At 37.7% G+C, this 15,965-nt stretch overlaps 1 protein-coding gene across 2 annotated transcripts in view; it reads left to right on the top strand.

Annotated features, from left to right (window-relative positions):
• LOC103266963 (cytochrome b-245 heavy chain) overlaps window positions 1–15,467 on the top strand; it is a 35,323-nt gene extending 19,856 nt beyond the window's left edge. For both annotated transcript variants that reach the window (XM_008064569.2, XM_008064575.2), the window contains 7 exons: window positions 2,525–2,654; window positions 4,832–4,924; window positions 8,172–8,425; window positions 9,300–9,462; window positions 10,596–10,742; window positions 13,914–14,038; window positions 15,297–15,467. In XM_008064569.2, coding sequence (XP_008062760.1) covers window positions 2,525–2,654; window positions 4,832–4,924; window positions 8,172–8,425; window positions 9,300–9,462; window positions 10,596–10,742; window positions 13,914–14,038; window positions 15,297–15,423 — 1,039 coding nt within the window. In that variant the 3' untranslated portion in view covers window positions 15,424–15,467. The remainder of the gene's footprint in view (window positions 1–2,524; window positions 2,655–4,831; window positions 4,925–8,171; window positions 8,426–9,299; window positions 9,463–10,595; window positions 10,743–13,913; window positions 14,039–15,296) is intronic.
• Window positions 15,468–15,965: the final 498 nt, after the last annotated feature.

Genomic DNA, 15,965 nt, shown 5'->3' with positions numbered 1-15,965 from the left:
GAGGTGAGTGGATTACCTGAGCCACGGGTTCAAGACCCGCCTGGTCAACTTGGCGAGACCGCATCTCTACAATAAATCAAAAACTAGCTGGGCGTGATAGCACACACCTGTAGTTCCAGCTACTTGGAAGGCTGAGGTGGAAGGATCGCCGGATCCCAGCGGGTCGAGGCTGCAGTCACCGGGAGCAGTCACTGCACTTCAGTCTGGGTGACACAGTGAGACTCCAACTCAAAAAAAAAAAAAAATACTGTTTCCTTTTACTATTGTTATATACCACCTGCACGCAAAGGCAGGCCTGGGGAAGTTCCCTGGTGGGTACAGGGCCCCAGGAAACTAGCGGTGGAGGAAATAGACACTCAAGGTTCAAATACTCTGCTCAGAGCTCAGATGGTGGCATAGATGTGAATGTGAAAAGAGGAAGGACTGAGAGAAGCAGCAGGGAACTTACTGTGTGCATTCTTAATATACTTGCTGACTCTGACCCCAATAAACTCGTCTGATGCACTGAGAAATCTGTGTAGACCAAAACTTGACTCTCCTAAAGCAATTGAGTATTTTAAAATGAGATTTAGGGCCAGGCACTGTGACTTACACCTATAATCCCAGCACTTAGGGAGGCCGAGGTGAGAGGATTGCCTGAGTCCAGGGGTTCGAGACCAGCCTGGGTAGCTTGGTGAGACACTGTCTTTACAATAAATCACAAAAAACTAGCCGGGTATGGTGCCATGCGTCTGTAGTTCTAGCTACTTGGAAGGCTGAGGGGAAGGATCGCCTGAGCCCAGCAGGTGGAGACTGCGGTGGCCATGAGGGTGCCATTGCACTCTAGCCTGGGCGACAGAGTGAAACTCCAACTCAAAAAAAAAAAAAAAAAATGAGACTTAGTCATAATCTAGCTGTTTCAGGAATTTCCCCTTTCTAGTTTAGAAACCCTACCACTTTATGTTTGCATAGTTTCATAGGTAGTTTCAGTTTCATCTTCCTTAGGAGCAGACAAAGGAGATACATTTACCCCGTTCTCCATTTGAGGAGAATCCCATGCTTACTAGTTAGGCGATTGCTCTCTGTCTCGTGACTACATAGCAGCTACACCAGGATTAAAACTCAGTCTTCTAGACTCTTGGTCCTAGCATTGAGGAGAGAAAGATAAAATCAGATTATTTTTCTATCATTTACTTCCCATGGGAACATGGGCATTAAGAAATGTAATAGTTATTTTTTGGACCCTTACTGTGTATCATACATCATACCAACTGATTATTAAAATGAGCCATTAATAGGGGACTATTGCACATATTTTACAGCTGAAAAAACTGAGGCTCAAAAGAAGTTAAATAATTTGCCCGAGGTCACCAAACTAGCAAAGGGTAGAACTGAGATTTGAACCCAAGTCTTTCTGGTTCAAAACAGAATTGTTTTTACCAAATCATTCTGTTTTGAGTTGCTATATAACTCTGCTTTAAGTAATTACCCTCATGTAAAATGGGGTAATCATACTTGCTTCTCAAGCTTGCTGTGAAGATTAACTGAGTTAATTTGTGTATAATGCCTTTCCCCAAGCCTGGCACATAATATGTGTTCAATACATGGTACTTCTGTCTCCCAAGACCTAGGATTAGAAAGCGGTGGTTAATGATCTTGAATTAAAACATTCTTAGAATACATCAAATGGCACAATAAATTTTAAATCTCTAAAATAAACTTTTGCAAAAACCTTGTGTCTCTTCTTTTTATACATTCCGAAGACCCTGTCATTTATGTTCCTTGAAAGCAGGGACATGACTTAATGTTGCATGTTCCTACTTCCATCACAAACAAGCCCAACGTTGTTTTATGTTTTGGTAGTTGTTTAATTAATATTTATTGAATTGAAGTACATGGGCTCTGAGCAGTGCTAACATCTGTGAAAATGTCATGATCCGCATAGAATTGTCTTCTCAAACTGATTTCAACCTTTTGGCTTAATTTAGACAATTTTTGAACTCACAAGTAAAATACTTCTGGCAAGTCTCAAGGCTACTGTTCATGACTGTCTGCGTTGTCCACCACACAAGGGTGCCAAAGGGAGTAAAGTTAGCCCACACTCTGCTTGCCAAGCCTTTTGCTTGTAAGACTCCTCACAGAGGTGGGGCGCCATTTTCTGATTTACACAAAGGCACTGTATGGGTTAGCAGTCACTCTGTTCGATTTGCAGTTTTTTTTTGTTTTTGTTTGCTTGTGAGTGAAAATGATATACAAGACAGAAGCACGAATTCTCCTTAAGAGAACATCAATTGATGACCCAAGACTTGCCCTCTATAATGTTACATGTAAATATTCTTTACCCCATTATGTATATTTTTTTCTATTGCTGAGTATCACACATTTTATTTCCCTTCTTTAATCTATTCAGAGGGGGCAATATGACATTATTCTTAAGTGAAATGTACAGGACCTATGTTCGAGTACTTAAAATATGCCCAGAATCTTAAAAACAACTGCTTAATTTCTTATAACTAAATAATCTGGACTTACATTTTTCTCCCAGACGAATTGTACGTGGGCAAACCGCAAAGAGTTTGGAAGAACATAATCCAAATCAATGTGAAGGAGAAATCGCAAAATGGGGAAAAATAAAAGAATGCCCAATCCCACAGTTTTCGGGAAACCCTCCTATGGTATGTATAATTCAAGTTACAATTACAATTTCTTTACTGACAATCTCCAAACTTTGTCTAAGAAACATGTATAGATGTCATAGTGCTGTCCATTACAAATGTCATAGAACAGCTAAGATGTTGTATCTATTTTTCTCTGCTAAACTTATTGGCTAGAATTTTTTCTTAAAAAATAAGCTTTTCATTGTTTTGTTATCAACATTCTGGTATAAAACTTGGAAAAGTGGTGTTTTTAAAAGTGCTGTTTGACTTCAAGTGGTTACATCTCTTTTCTTCTGGATGTGATGGCCACAATAACACCAGTTAGTTATTTTTAGAGGGAAACTTGGGATTCTATCTTGAGCTAAGTTGGATAGGTCAAATAAATCACTTGTAAGGAGCTAGGGGCCTCTTCAGATAACGGGAGGTAAGACATTCTATATGGCTTTCAGAACTGAAAAGAAAATGGCTGAGGTGGCACATAAGGTTGTCTTTAGGGATCAGGAGGTTCTGTCTATGAGGCATAAAGAAGATTTGACAATCAGGTTCATACCAGCACCCAATGGCACTATGTAGTGGTGGACAGGAACATGGTAAGGGTAACTAAGGGAAAACATGGTGAAATATTTTCCTTCTTCTATAGGGAGCTCTAAAGAGCTTCATTTTGTGTATTCTTAGTATCACTGTGAGAAGAGAACCCTGTAATCTTCATATTCCTCCCATTGGCAGACAGTATACTTTATCGGCTATTATGCTAGCCATGGTATGAAACTAGGAAAAAAATCATCATTTGTGCAGGGTTTCTGGAAAGGATTATTATTTAGTCCTTAGACATAGTATAACATAAAGGCACATTTTCCATTTTGTTTTGTCCTTTTTTTTTCGCACTCTCTTGCCATGGGGGTACTCTTCCTTTAGACAGAGCATGTTATATGAAGACTTAACATCTTTAAACATCCTTGCTCATTAATGAAAATAAACAGACATAATAAATAAAATAAACATCAGTGAACTGCTCCCAATACATACAGATAACAGTAGAAAGAATAAAAGGGGAACTGTATTGCCAGTACTCTTGTGGGCTGGGGAAGGCTCATTTCCTCGATGACAACTGGAATCAGAATACTATTACATTAGTAGACATCTACCTCAAAGGGTATTTGGGGAAATTAGAGGGGATATCCAAATCTGACTCCCTTCAACGGAACCCCATAATGGCATCCAGGAAACAGGTGGATGATGTAAGTCTGTTTTAAATACCTGTCCCATGAAAAATGAAAGCCAACAGCAGAACATTCCTGATCTGTGAGACAAATATTCTTCAACTTTTACAGGAGATGGGGACATTCAGGTGCTCTCAACTTCCAACAATAAGTTTCCTGAAAATTTTTTTAAAGAAATTTTTAAAAATTAACACAAAGATCATATGTGAGACTACAGGAAACGCTCCCTTACTTTTCTCCCTTGGAATCCATTCTGGAAATCTTTTAGACAATATTGCCTTCTAAAATTCTTTGCTGTTTTAGGTATTAAACTGGGAACCCAAGTAGCTAAGTCCCAGGATGGATCAGTTTGGCTCCAATTTTTTTTATATAGCCAACAATATTACAGAGTAATTCCAATTTTCTGAAGCACTGCATATTCTGACCAGAGGAGTAGTTAGAGAAATCTGAAATTCTCTGGGTTTGTCCCCACTCAGCAAGTGCATTGCATAGCTCCCAGAATTGACCAGAATATTGGAAAAACAGCCAAACTCTTGCACAAAATCTGTCATCTTGCAAAAGAGTAAACTCTGACTACATGGCTAAGAAAAAGACATTGCAATGTTTCATTAAAATATAGTGTTGCTAAAATGTTACCCTTTAGAGAAATGTTAATTCCGAAACCAGCCTTGCTTTGCTGTAGGGTTATTGCAACTACAGTTGCGACACCCAGAGGAAATTCCTTTCTTGTGGGCAGTTCCTCTTGGGAAAGTTTTATACTGTAGATACAGTTCCCCAATATGACTTAGGAGAATGTTATTTTTACTGATTCAAAATTTATCTTAACTTCATGCATTTTGTTGTAGAAGAAATATATTTGTCCATTTAAATCGGCCTACAAAATTTAACTTGCCTTCTAAAATGTTTTCTCCCTCTGAATCTTTTATTAGTTACCACCTCCTAACATATCTCATTTTCATTTTGCTTTGATTACAGACTTGGAAATGGATTGTAGGTCCCATGTTCCTGTATCTCTGTGAGAGGCTAGTCCGGTTTTGGCGATCTCAACAGAAGGTGGTAATCACCAAGGTATTGGTCAATTTAGGAATTATTAGTAGTCAATGTCTAACTATGTCATGGACAAGCCTACCAAAGTTTTCTCCAGCATTGGTCTGAGCAGTCTTTTGCCTGATTTTTAAATTAAATTTAGGGCAGAGAGAAGATCTACAGTTTATTTAAATGTACTTAGCTCGATAATCAAATGATTGGGCCTTTGAGGAAACTAGAAGTTACCATTTTTTGTGTTAAAATGAAGTCAAGTGTTTTGTGGGCATAAACACACCTCTCTCTCTCTCTTTCTGTCTGTCTGTCTGTCTCTCTCTCTCTCTCTCTCTCTCTCTCTCTCTCTGTGTGTGTGTGTACACGTGTAGAGGGAAAAAGTATAGAGACATTATGAGGTTAGTTAAGAGTGGGGAAGAAAAGGAAGCAAGTTTAAAAGGGCATAAATCAGCATTAAAATATCCAGATGCTAAAAGTAAAGGAAATGAAACATGGGTCTGATTGTAGTTGAGATAATTTTCTAGTTCGCCTTTACCTCCTTTACGGTGCTATATATGTAATTGTAGAAGATCAAAGTTGAAGTTAATCACTAAGTTGCTTCTCAAATTTGGTTTCCTAACTCCAAGTCTCGAGTGGCTTTTCCCCAACTCTTCTCTAAACTATAGCTCACTACAAAATAAAATAAATAAATATCTAACTAAATAAATATAAATGGAAACTTCTTGTTATAATTTCAGGAAACACCAGGTAAAACTATTTTTATCAAATAAAATCTAATTCAATTCAACCCAGTTTGAAAAGTATTTACCAAAACCCTATTATTTTTATAGCTATTTTTGTAAAACACACAAAGTCTTCTTATCCTTCATTCTAGCTTTTCTCATTTCATATCTATGGCAGGTCATAGTAAAGTTAGTCCAGCTGGCATTGGAAGTCTTGAAATACAGGAAGCCACAATAGTTCTTCTTTTGTGATATTTATATTGTATAAGAAAAATCCCATAGATCAGCAAAACAAGCTGCCACAAAACTTCCCTTACTAAACTAGAGATGACTGAACCAGACAAGTATTTTCCTTAAATATATTTCTAGGAAAAACTTGTTTTCCTGGGAAGAAAATAGGTATTCATTTTCTTTTCACATAAACAAATATAAGAAACAAGATGTTATCCAAAAGTATTCCAGTGAGAATGCTGTCCACTAGTACTCCTTTTTTTTTTTTGAGTTGGAGTCTCACTCTGTCACCCAGACTGGAGTGCAGTGGCCGCTCCCGGCCACCGCAGCCTCCACCTGCTGGGCTCCGGCGATCCTTCCGCCTCAGCCTTCCAAGTAGCCGGAATGACAGGCATGCGCTACCACGCCCGGCTGATTTTTTGATTTATTGTAGAGATGAGGTCTCGCTGCCCAGGCGGGTCTCGAACCCGCAGGCTCAGGCAATCCACTCACCTCAGCCTCCCAAAGGTGCGGGATTACTGGCTGAACCACGGAGCCCGGCTCACTAGTACTTCTTATTTAGCTAAATCTCATTTGTGATGTGGTAACAAAATTGCAGTCTGGTAAAAATTGTCTCACCACATAAAATTGCAACATGGTAAACAATTTTCAACATGATTTTCATTTTCTGTTTTCAAAATGAAACTTTACAACTCCTTATTTCAGAACAAAGGAGAAGTTGGCTATAGCTTTATCGTGAAAGATACATTTTTTAAAAAATTTTTTATTTTAAGTATGTGGGGTACAATTCAGGGTTAGGTATACAAATGTTCATTATGCAGGTACCTTTGTTGATGAGTTGTGGCCCACCCTCCCCTGGCAGTTTCCCACTATTGCCAATCCCACCCCCACCCTCTCCTGGCAGTTTCCCACTACTGCCAATCCCTTTCTTATAGTATTATAATAGTTGTTCAAGGTTTGCTTATGAGTGAGAACATGTCATACTCAGTTCTTTGTTTTTGTGATAGATCACGCAGTACTATAGCCTCTAAGTCCATCTGATTTGCTGCAAAGTTCATAATTTTGTCCTTCTTTATGGCTGCATAATATTCCATCATGTATATGTACCACTTTTTTTTTTATCCTATCCTCTTTCTATGGGCAGCATGGTTGGTTCCATGTTTTTGCTATTATGAATAATATTGCAATAAACATGCATGTGCAGGTAGGTATCTTTTTATCATGAAAGACATATTTAAATCACAAATTTCGGAAATGTTTGACAATTCTTATTAAAATAATTTGCCACTCTTTCTCAACTCTCTACTCATGAAAAGAAAAGCCCAGCATTATCAGTTAATGTTAGGAAGATGCTGTTTTGTTTCTATTCATTTTTCTTTCTCTTGACATCCCTCATTTGTCTTCAGTTATACCTATAAAGTTCTTCTAGACATCTTAGAAATCACCAAATAAATAGTGTATTACTTTCTGTATTATACTTTATTGTGTGTTCTATTTTTAAAATATATATATCTACTCATTAGTTGATGGACATTTGGATTGTTTTCCTTTTTTCTGCTATGAATAAACATTTGTGTACATAGACAATGAGGACGGCAATGGGTGGGTAGGACCTGGCTTGGGGAGACATATGGAGACAACATAGGGAATCAGGCAGGTTGGAGGTATCATTCAGGACAAAGACCATCTTAGTTAGGCTTGGTTAGAGGGATATTGCTACTTAACTAGCCAGTGGGATCTTCTTCCTCTTCTCTCCAGCTGCTAAGACCCTCTCTCACTCCCTGAGGAAACAGGAAGGTTGAGCAGGAAACCATCACTTTTTTCCCTACTTTTAGCACCTTTCTTGACTTCTGAGAGAAAAAAAAATATCACAATGGGCTGAAATCTTAGGGTTTATTTCCTAACAAAGATTCTGAGACAGAACCACATGTAGAAGGTTTCTAGGAGTCTGTTATCAAAAGATAAACCTGTAAAGGAAGTAAGAACAGTGGACTCTGGGAGAGGGAAAAACTGACCCACCATGTAGTTGCAGTTGTGGCCTCAGCTGATCCTATAGAGAGTGCTGGAGTTGCGACCGCCCCTTAGAATCATCCCAAATTAAGGAGAAGGTACTGGGCCTTTGTATCCCTTTACTAATCCATCATTGGTCATGGGCTACAGCCAAGGATAATTTTGTGACAGACACATCTGCTGGTGGAACTGTTGCGTTGGTCATGACATAGAGATGTGGGTGAGACATCTTAACTCAGCATTTTATCTATATGGACACTGAAAAGGCAAGTATTTAGGAAAATTGTCATTTCCAGACATGTTTTATTCCCTAGGTGGTCACTCATCCTTTTAAAACCATCGAACTACAGATGAAGAAGAAAGGATTCAAAATGGAGGTGGGACAATATATTTTTGTCAAGTGTCCCATGGTGTCCAAACTGGAGTGGCACCCTTTCACACTGACCTCCGCCCCTGAGGAAGACTTCTTTAGCATTCATATTCGCATCGTTGGGGACTGGACAGAGGGGTTATTCAATGCTTGTGGTTGTGATAAGAAGGAGTTTCAAGATGCCTGGAAACTACCTAAGTGAGTACAAAATGCATATTAACAAGGTCTATGAGTTCAGGAAAAATGGCAACAAATTGCTCCTCTTCCCCTGAGTTTAACTAAGTCTCTGATAAAACACACAGATCCTAAGAATATATAGGTAACTATTTTTGTGGTCTCTTTTTCACATGTGTAGTGTGTTAATGCATATTTTTATAACTCTTATGTGAAATATAAAACATTTGAATTAAATGTGAGTAATAAATGCTCCCAAATTATTTTTAATGTGTAAGGGTCAAGGTCAAGTTATATTAACTGTTCTACTAAGCAAAATTGTAGATCAAATATATTCTTAAATTTTAATTGGCATTATTTATTTGGGGAGAAATGCCATATATTATCCCTTTGCCTCCTCCCCACATGCCTAACATGGTATCAAGCACTCAGTACATTCTGAAGAAAAGTTTGAAAGTTTGTTGAAAAACTCCAATGAACAGACACATGAAAAATAGGGATATTAAATCCACAGGATATTATGATGTGAAAAATTCTCACTTTGACGTGCAATTTGAGTAGGAATTTCAAGTGTGGGATGTTCTGGCAAGAAATACAGATGTATGTGTGAGGAGAGGGATGAGTGTGGATATTGTGTGTAAAGGGGAGTGGGGAGATGAGAAAATTCCTGTGCTGAGTGACCAGATGTTTTCAGTTAGTCAATAACTTATTTTCTAATTTCCAACCTCAATATTAGTACCAAGCATGGTTACTTGAAAGCTATTTTATAGAAGAAAGCTTAGATATATTGCTCCAGTGTTGAACTGACATATTGCACATCCACAATAATAATGGGTGTCTCAACTTACCCCGAAGAACAAGACATCTCTGTAACTATCTCCTCTCTATTTCCCTTCAGGATAGCGGTTGATGGGCCCTTTGGCACAGCCAGTGAAGATGTGTTCAGCTATGAGGTGGTGATGTTGGTGGGAGCAGGGATTGGGGTCACACCCTTTGCTTCCATTCTCAAGTCAGTCTGGTACAAATATTGCAATAATGCCACCAATCTGAGGCTCAAAAAGGTAAGTCCCTTCCTATTTTGGAGGACTTAGAGCAGTCACCACACTCTATCTACCAAGTGAGACCTGAGAGCGCTTCTAGGGCAGAGGCACAGAGACTATGGGAAGCGAGGAGAAGCAGGTGGTTCCAGAGAAGCCGGCTTTTCTTTAAACAGCTATTTGATAAGAAGGCATCCTACTGAAAGGAATATACTGTTTTTGTAACTGAAAATTCAGAAGAAAATTGAGGAAGTATTCACAGCCCCAACCTAATAGCTATCTTTTTTGAATTTTCACTTTTAATATTTTCTCACATTTACATATTTTTAGAAAGTTGTAAATATCAGTGTGTATAATTTCATGTCCTGCCTTTACAAATTTTTCAGTGTCTTCACAGACTTCATAATTTTGATTGTTAGTGATTCCTTCATGCTCCATTGAGAAGATGTGGAAAATTTTTTCTCTCATCCCATGCTTGATATTGAGATTGTTTCAATTTCCAGCCCTCAATACTTTTTTTATTCAGGAAGAGGGCAAGATACATGAAAATTTTACTTTCTTGTGGATATCACTCAGGATCAATTCCCAGGGGAATTTTTGTTGCATGTAAATTTTATTTTATTGCCTCCTGAAGAACATCTTAAAGAAACCTTGAGTCATTCTCATAACTGTAAAGCTAACTTCTAATAGGAACATTACGCCTACCTTGACTTTTCATACTCCTTTTGTCTCTTTTCTAAGTGGAAGAGGTGGGGGTCAGCTCTTTTTTTCCCCTAGAAACTCATGAATGTCTGGTAACAAAAGGCAAAAAAAAAAGACTGGTGGCAGTTCCTGCTAGTCTAGACCCCATTGGCTTTTCTGAGAGGAGGTTCAAAGGAAGCCAGGGATTCTGGGAGAGGAAGAGCAGACCCAGAGGGAAAGTTGGTGGGCCAATAGTTTTTTTCTTAAGCTACGTATTTCTGATGCCAAGCTGTTTATTTACTGCTTGAAAAGGTTCATGTGAACTAACCTTTAAAATATTCAGAGCTTTCTGAAAAACTTATGTTTCTAAGGCATTCTGAGCATCAGGAAAAAGTTAGGGGGTAACGGAAATCCTTATGTTTATGCTGATAAGTCCTATAAAATATAATCTGTGTCATAATCTGTTCCATTTTCAGATTTACTTCTACTGGCTGTGCCGGGACACACATGCCTTTGAGTGGTTTGCAGACCTGCTGCAGCTCCTGGAGACCCAGATACAGGAGCGAAACAATGCAGACTTTCTCAGCTATAACATCTACCTCACTGGCTGGGATGAGACTCAGGTGAGTGCAAGATTCCTAGTCTCAGGTCCTTCCCATACTGTCCAGAGCTTATCAACTTCCCCTTCGTCACTGGTATGTCTTTTGTACTGTTTTTGCTGAAGATGGTTAATGAGTTCATGGAATCAGGTGATCCAGCCCATTCACTCTCACTCAGTATCCACATATGATGTTTAGACTGTTGAGACTAAATTCAAAGCTGAGGATCTTATGAGGGAATAAAAGTCATAGCTTTGACATTAGTAGAGCAATGCTTCCAGTAGGACATTTAAAACCAGGTGGGCAAGATAATTCACTGGGTTATGAAGAGAAAATCAGCTCACTCGCTCTCTTTCCCTTTCTTGCTCTCTTTCCAATGCTTTGATTTTATGATGGTGAAAAGTGATATGTATTCAGTAGAAACTATACTTCAGCATAGTACTCAATAAATTAATGAGATATTCAACTCTTTATTATAAAAATGCTTCATGTTGGAAAATTTTGCCCAACCGTAGGCTAATGTAAGTGTTCTGGGCACATTTAAGGTAAGCTAGGCTAAGGTGTGTTTGGCAGGTTAGATGCATTAAATGCATTTTCAATTTACGATATTTTCAACTTAATGATGGGTTTATCAAAATGTAACCCCATTGTAAGTTGATGAGCATCTGTATACTGGGGGTACCAAAAGATGTATACACATTTTAAGAGATGTTTTCTATATGTAACTTTTTGAAGTTGAATTGAATTATAGTAGCAATATGTAGTATAATGTTTGCTCAAATGCTAGCTTCACTATGTGACAAGCATGTATATATGGAGTATTATAATTTTAAAACAGTTTTTTCCTTTCTTAAAATGTGTATACATTTTTGGCACCCTCTGTATATAACAGGTATAAGAATATGAAGGATTTTGTATATACATATATTTTAATATGTACTTATATATATATTATATATAATATAAGTATTTATTAAATCCTTTAATTTACATGCTTATGCATGTTTCATAATATAATCAATATATTTATACTTATTAAGCATATAGCATGTACCAGATATTGTTCTTAATGTTTTCCTAGATTGTCTAATTTTATCTTTTCAACAACCTTATGCAGTAGCTACTGTTATTATCTTTATTATATAGATTTAAAAAACCTAGGACCAGAACAGGTTAGGACATCTGCCTAAGGGCACCCAACAAGTAAGTGGCAGAAGCAGAATGCACTCTTAGCAACTCCCAACAGTTCATAATTATAATTTGTAAACAAATTAATATATAGCTAATGAAGTTGACATACATGCATATATATAATGAGATAGTGCTTCCAAAGTTTAGAAATTATAAAAATAATAAAATAAGCCAGTGGTTCTCAAGTGGGGGCAATTTTGCCCCTTCTCCACACCAAGGACATTTGGCAATCTAAACACCCTACTATTAATAAGACAACCCCTCCAACAGACTTATCCAGCTCCAAATAGCAAAAGTACTAATATAGAAAAATCATGAAACAAGTTAATTATTCTTAGAGGGGTAACATCCTTGTAAATAAGCAAACATTCATGACTTGACCTAGAAGCAGCATAAGCTGTGAGGTGCTAAGCCAAGAGTCTGCCTGTTTTTGTCCAGTGTCAGCTGGTCCATTTGTGCTGCTATAAAATAATACCTGAGACTAAGTAATTTATAAAGAACAGAAATTTATTTTCTCACAGTTCCGGAGGCTGAGAAGTTGGTTTGTTTTTCTGATGCAGCCTCTGAAAGAGAGGAACACTATGTTTTTACATGGTGGAAGGCAGAAGGGCAAGCTCTCTGAATGTTATGTGAAGTCTCTTTTATAAAGCCCTTAATTCCATTCATGAAGGAGGAGTCTTCACGTCCTAATCACCCTTTAAAGGCTCGGTCTCTTAATACTGCCACATTAGCAGCATCTACATTTTGGAGGGACACATTCAAACCCTAGCAGCTAGCTATACATAGACGTTGTCTCCTCAATTCTGAGCATCTTTCATATGCAGCCTGACGCTGTGAAGAATGAGTTTTCATTTGGAATTTGGCATATTGTTTATCACAGAATCTCTATGTCTCAGAGAAGTCTTGTAGCAAATGTAGATTCAGGGACACATGACCACAAGAATTGCTGCTCTAGAAAAAGTGGTTTCAAGATTCCACTTCTGCAAATTTAAAAACAAAACAAAACAAAACAAAAACCCTTTGATGAAAATGAAACCAAGGAAAACATCTATAATATATAAATTGCTTTTAAGTTTTATTTTTAAAAGCCAGGCACAGATTTTTAAATGAATAATTTACTTTCCTTGAAAAAGTAATTATTTTACATTGCAAAATTGTCTCTACAGGAATAGTAAACCAGAGTGATCACCTTTTTTAACCTTGTCTGTCTCCATCCAATGAATTTAAAATCTGATTATTTTAAAAATAAATTTAATTAACCACTTTAATGAAAAAAATACCTGGTCTTTAAACTGAAACCCCCTAGAATAGTAGCAGAAAAACAACACGTGACTTTGTATACATACACACCCACACGCACACACACAGACTAGCTTTGGGATTGATTTGATGTCTCGTTAAGTTATCAAATATCACTCCATTTTAGTCCATAATTGTTTCACTTCTTAGTGATTCTCCCAAAGGAGTGTAAGTATGTTAGGGTGATGAGAGAAAGTCAAATATAGAGCAGAGAGAAAAACCAGTAAGACACTGCCCACCCTTCAATGCCTGACTCAAATGCTGCAGCCCTAAACCTTCCTCTATCCTTCCACTCTTTGTTTTCATTAGGATGCTTATGCCTTTTCCATGGCACCTATCACACCTTGATCTATATATAGAATTATTGATATTTAAACTTTAAGTTCTCCCCTCCTAGACTGTAAATTGCTTGAAGGAGTCCCTGTTTGTTCATCTTTGTTTACCTTTTATCCTCCAGCAGATTACCTAAGAGCTTGGTTTGTAAATTATGTAAATATATAGGTAGTGCTTCTTTTTTAATTTTAAAGATGTGGAGTACAATTCAGGATTAGTTATACAACTGGTTATCATACAGTTACAGTGTGGGCCTCCCTTTGGTCCCCACTTCGCCTGATTTGAAATCAGGTACTCTTATTGATGCGATGTGCATCTGTAGTGTTTCTTATAGCATATCTCTTTTTGCTGAATTTATGTTCTTTTCTGTAGGCCAGTCACTTTGCTGTGCACCATGATGAGGAGAAAGATGTGATCACAGGCCTGAAACAAAAGACTTTGTATGGACGGCCCAACTGGGATAATGAGTTCAAGACAATTGCAAGTCAACACCCTAAGTAAGGAGTTCACACCCCCACCCCTCCCTCTGGAGTGTTATTGAGGCTTGTGGTCTACCTAAAGCAGCAGTTCCCAAGCATGGCTAGGCTTGTATATTCTAGAAACTCAAATATTCATATTGCTATATAAAGGTTAAATTCATGTCCATGAATCTCTGACTTTAAGAAGAAATTTTTAAATTATACCAAAATTACCTGGACGATTATTTTTTTCTCTTTTTTATTTTAAATATGTGGAGTACAATTCAGGATTAGGTATACAAATGTGCAGGTACCCTTGTGAATGAGGTTGCCCCCCTCCCCTGGCAGTTTCCCACTACTGCCAATCCCTTTCTTATAGCATTATGATAGTTGTTCAAGGTCCAACTTATGAGTGAGAACATTGACAATTATTAAAAACAAAGATTCCCAGGTCCCTAAGACTTTCTCAACCTGCTCATCCCACGTAGGGCCATGGCTTGGTTCTTTTCTTTAGTCTTCTAAATTTCACTAAATTATATCTTTTAAAGATGTAATATGATTTATATTTATTAAGGAGACATTGTTCCCTTAATAGCTTAATAAAGCTTGTTATAGCTTCTGGGTTTAAAATCATAAGTTGACAGATATCCCAATGCCCTTTCTGCTCTCACTAAAAGATTAGTCATCATAAGACCTTGAGTGGGAAATCCCTTGTCTTGCTAGAACATATGAGAAACTCAAGAAAGCATCATAAATATACCCTTTAGACTATGAGCATATACATCACATGGGGAGCTTTTTAAAATGCAGATACTGACTTAATAAGTTTGGGGTGGGACCAGGGAATCTGCATTCTTAAAAAGCTGATGCTGAGGTTACTGATCTGAAATCACACCTTGAACAACAAAGCTTTAGACTCTAAAATTTAGAGAGATGGAGTCTTATCAAGTAGTTGGCAGAGCCTTCAACATACTGGAGAGGGTTTGGGGGCACAGAGCCCTGAAGGGAAGTACCCTGCGCATTCATGAATTCTCTGTAGTAGAAGTTTCCAAAAACTCTGCTTGGATTTTATTACTCAAGGAAAGTCAACTACCTTTTGAATTATCCAATTGCCCCTACAAACAGGACTAAACCACACTCCTGCTGAGTTATCTGAACTCTGACATTGGTGGAAAAGAAGAAGGAGCAGAGGGCACTCTTCCCTGGGGTCTCAATTTAATAGGAAATCCCCCTATCAGCTTCGTTGTCTATCTTACCTCAAAGCCTGAAATTGTCTTTTCTTTTTCTTTCTCAAAAGTACCAGAATAGGAGTTTTTCTCTGTGGACCTGAAGCCTTGGCTGAAACCCTCAGTAAGCAGAGCATATCCAACTCTGACTCTGGCCCTCGGGGAGTGCATTTCATTTTCAACAAAGAAAACTTCTAATTTGTCTCTACCATGAGGAAATAAATGTGGGTTGTGCTGCCAAATGCCAAAATAATGCTGGTTGATAATATAAGCCCACTCCCACCTCCCTGTCCACAAAAAAGAGGGAGAAAAAGAAACTATTATGCAATGGTTTTCCCTGAAAGAAATGTAAAAGATCGTTTCATGGTAATAAGTTACATTTGTACAGGGCTCTATGGTTTTCAGAGCACTTTTACAAACATTATTTCACTTTTTCCTCTCAGTAATTCCAGAGGAAGATAGGGCAAAGATTACTGCACTCATTTTTAGGATAAAAAAGGGGACCTCAAAAAATTTTAGTAACTTCTCTAAGATTATGAAACTGAGATCCAATCTAGGTCATCTGACTCTAGGTTTGTCAGTCTTCCCACAATACCAGGCTGCCTTGCAATCAGTTTACACATATCCCCAAAGAGGAAGCAAACCAAGGAGTAGCAATACATTTTCTACTTTGTATCATTTGTGTTATCATTATTAAAATATGGAAGGACATTTTCCATATAGTTAGAAGATAATATATT

This window comes from Carlito syrichta, unplaced genomic scaffold, assembly GCF_000164805.1.
Source record: "Carlito syrichta isolate Samal-C Ts95f unplaced genomic scaffold, Tarsius_syrichta-2.0.1 Scaffold101913, whole genome shotgun sequence".
NCBI classification, from domain to species: domain Eukaryota; kingdom Metazoa; phylum Chordata; class Mammalia; order Primates; family Tarsiidae; genus Carlito; species Carlito syrichta.
This window is presented reverse-complemented; position numbering and strand designations above follow the sequence as displayed.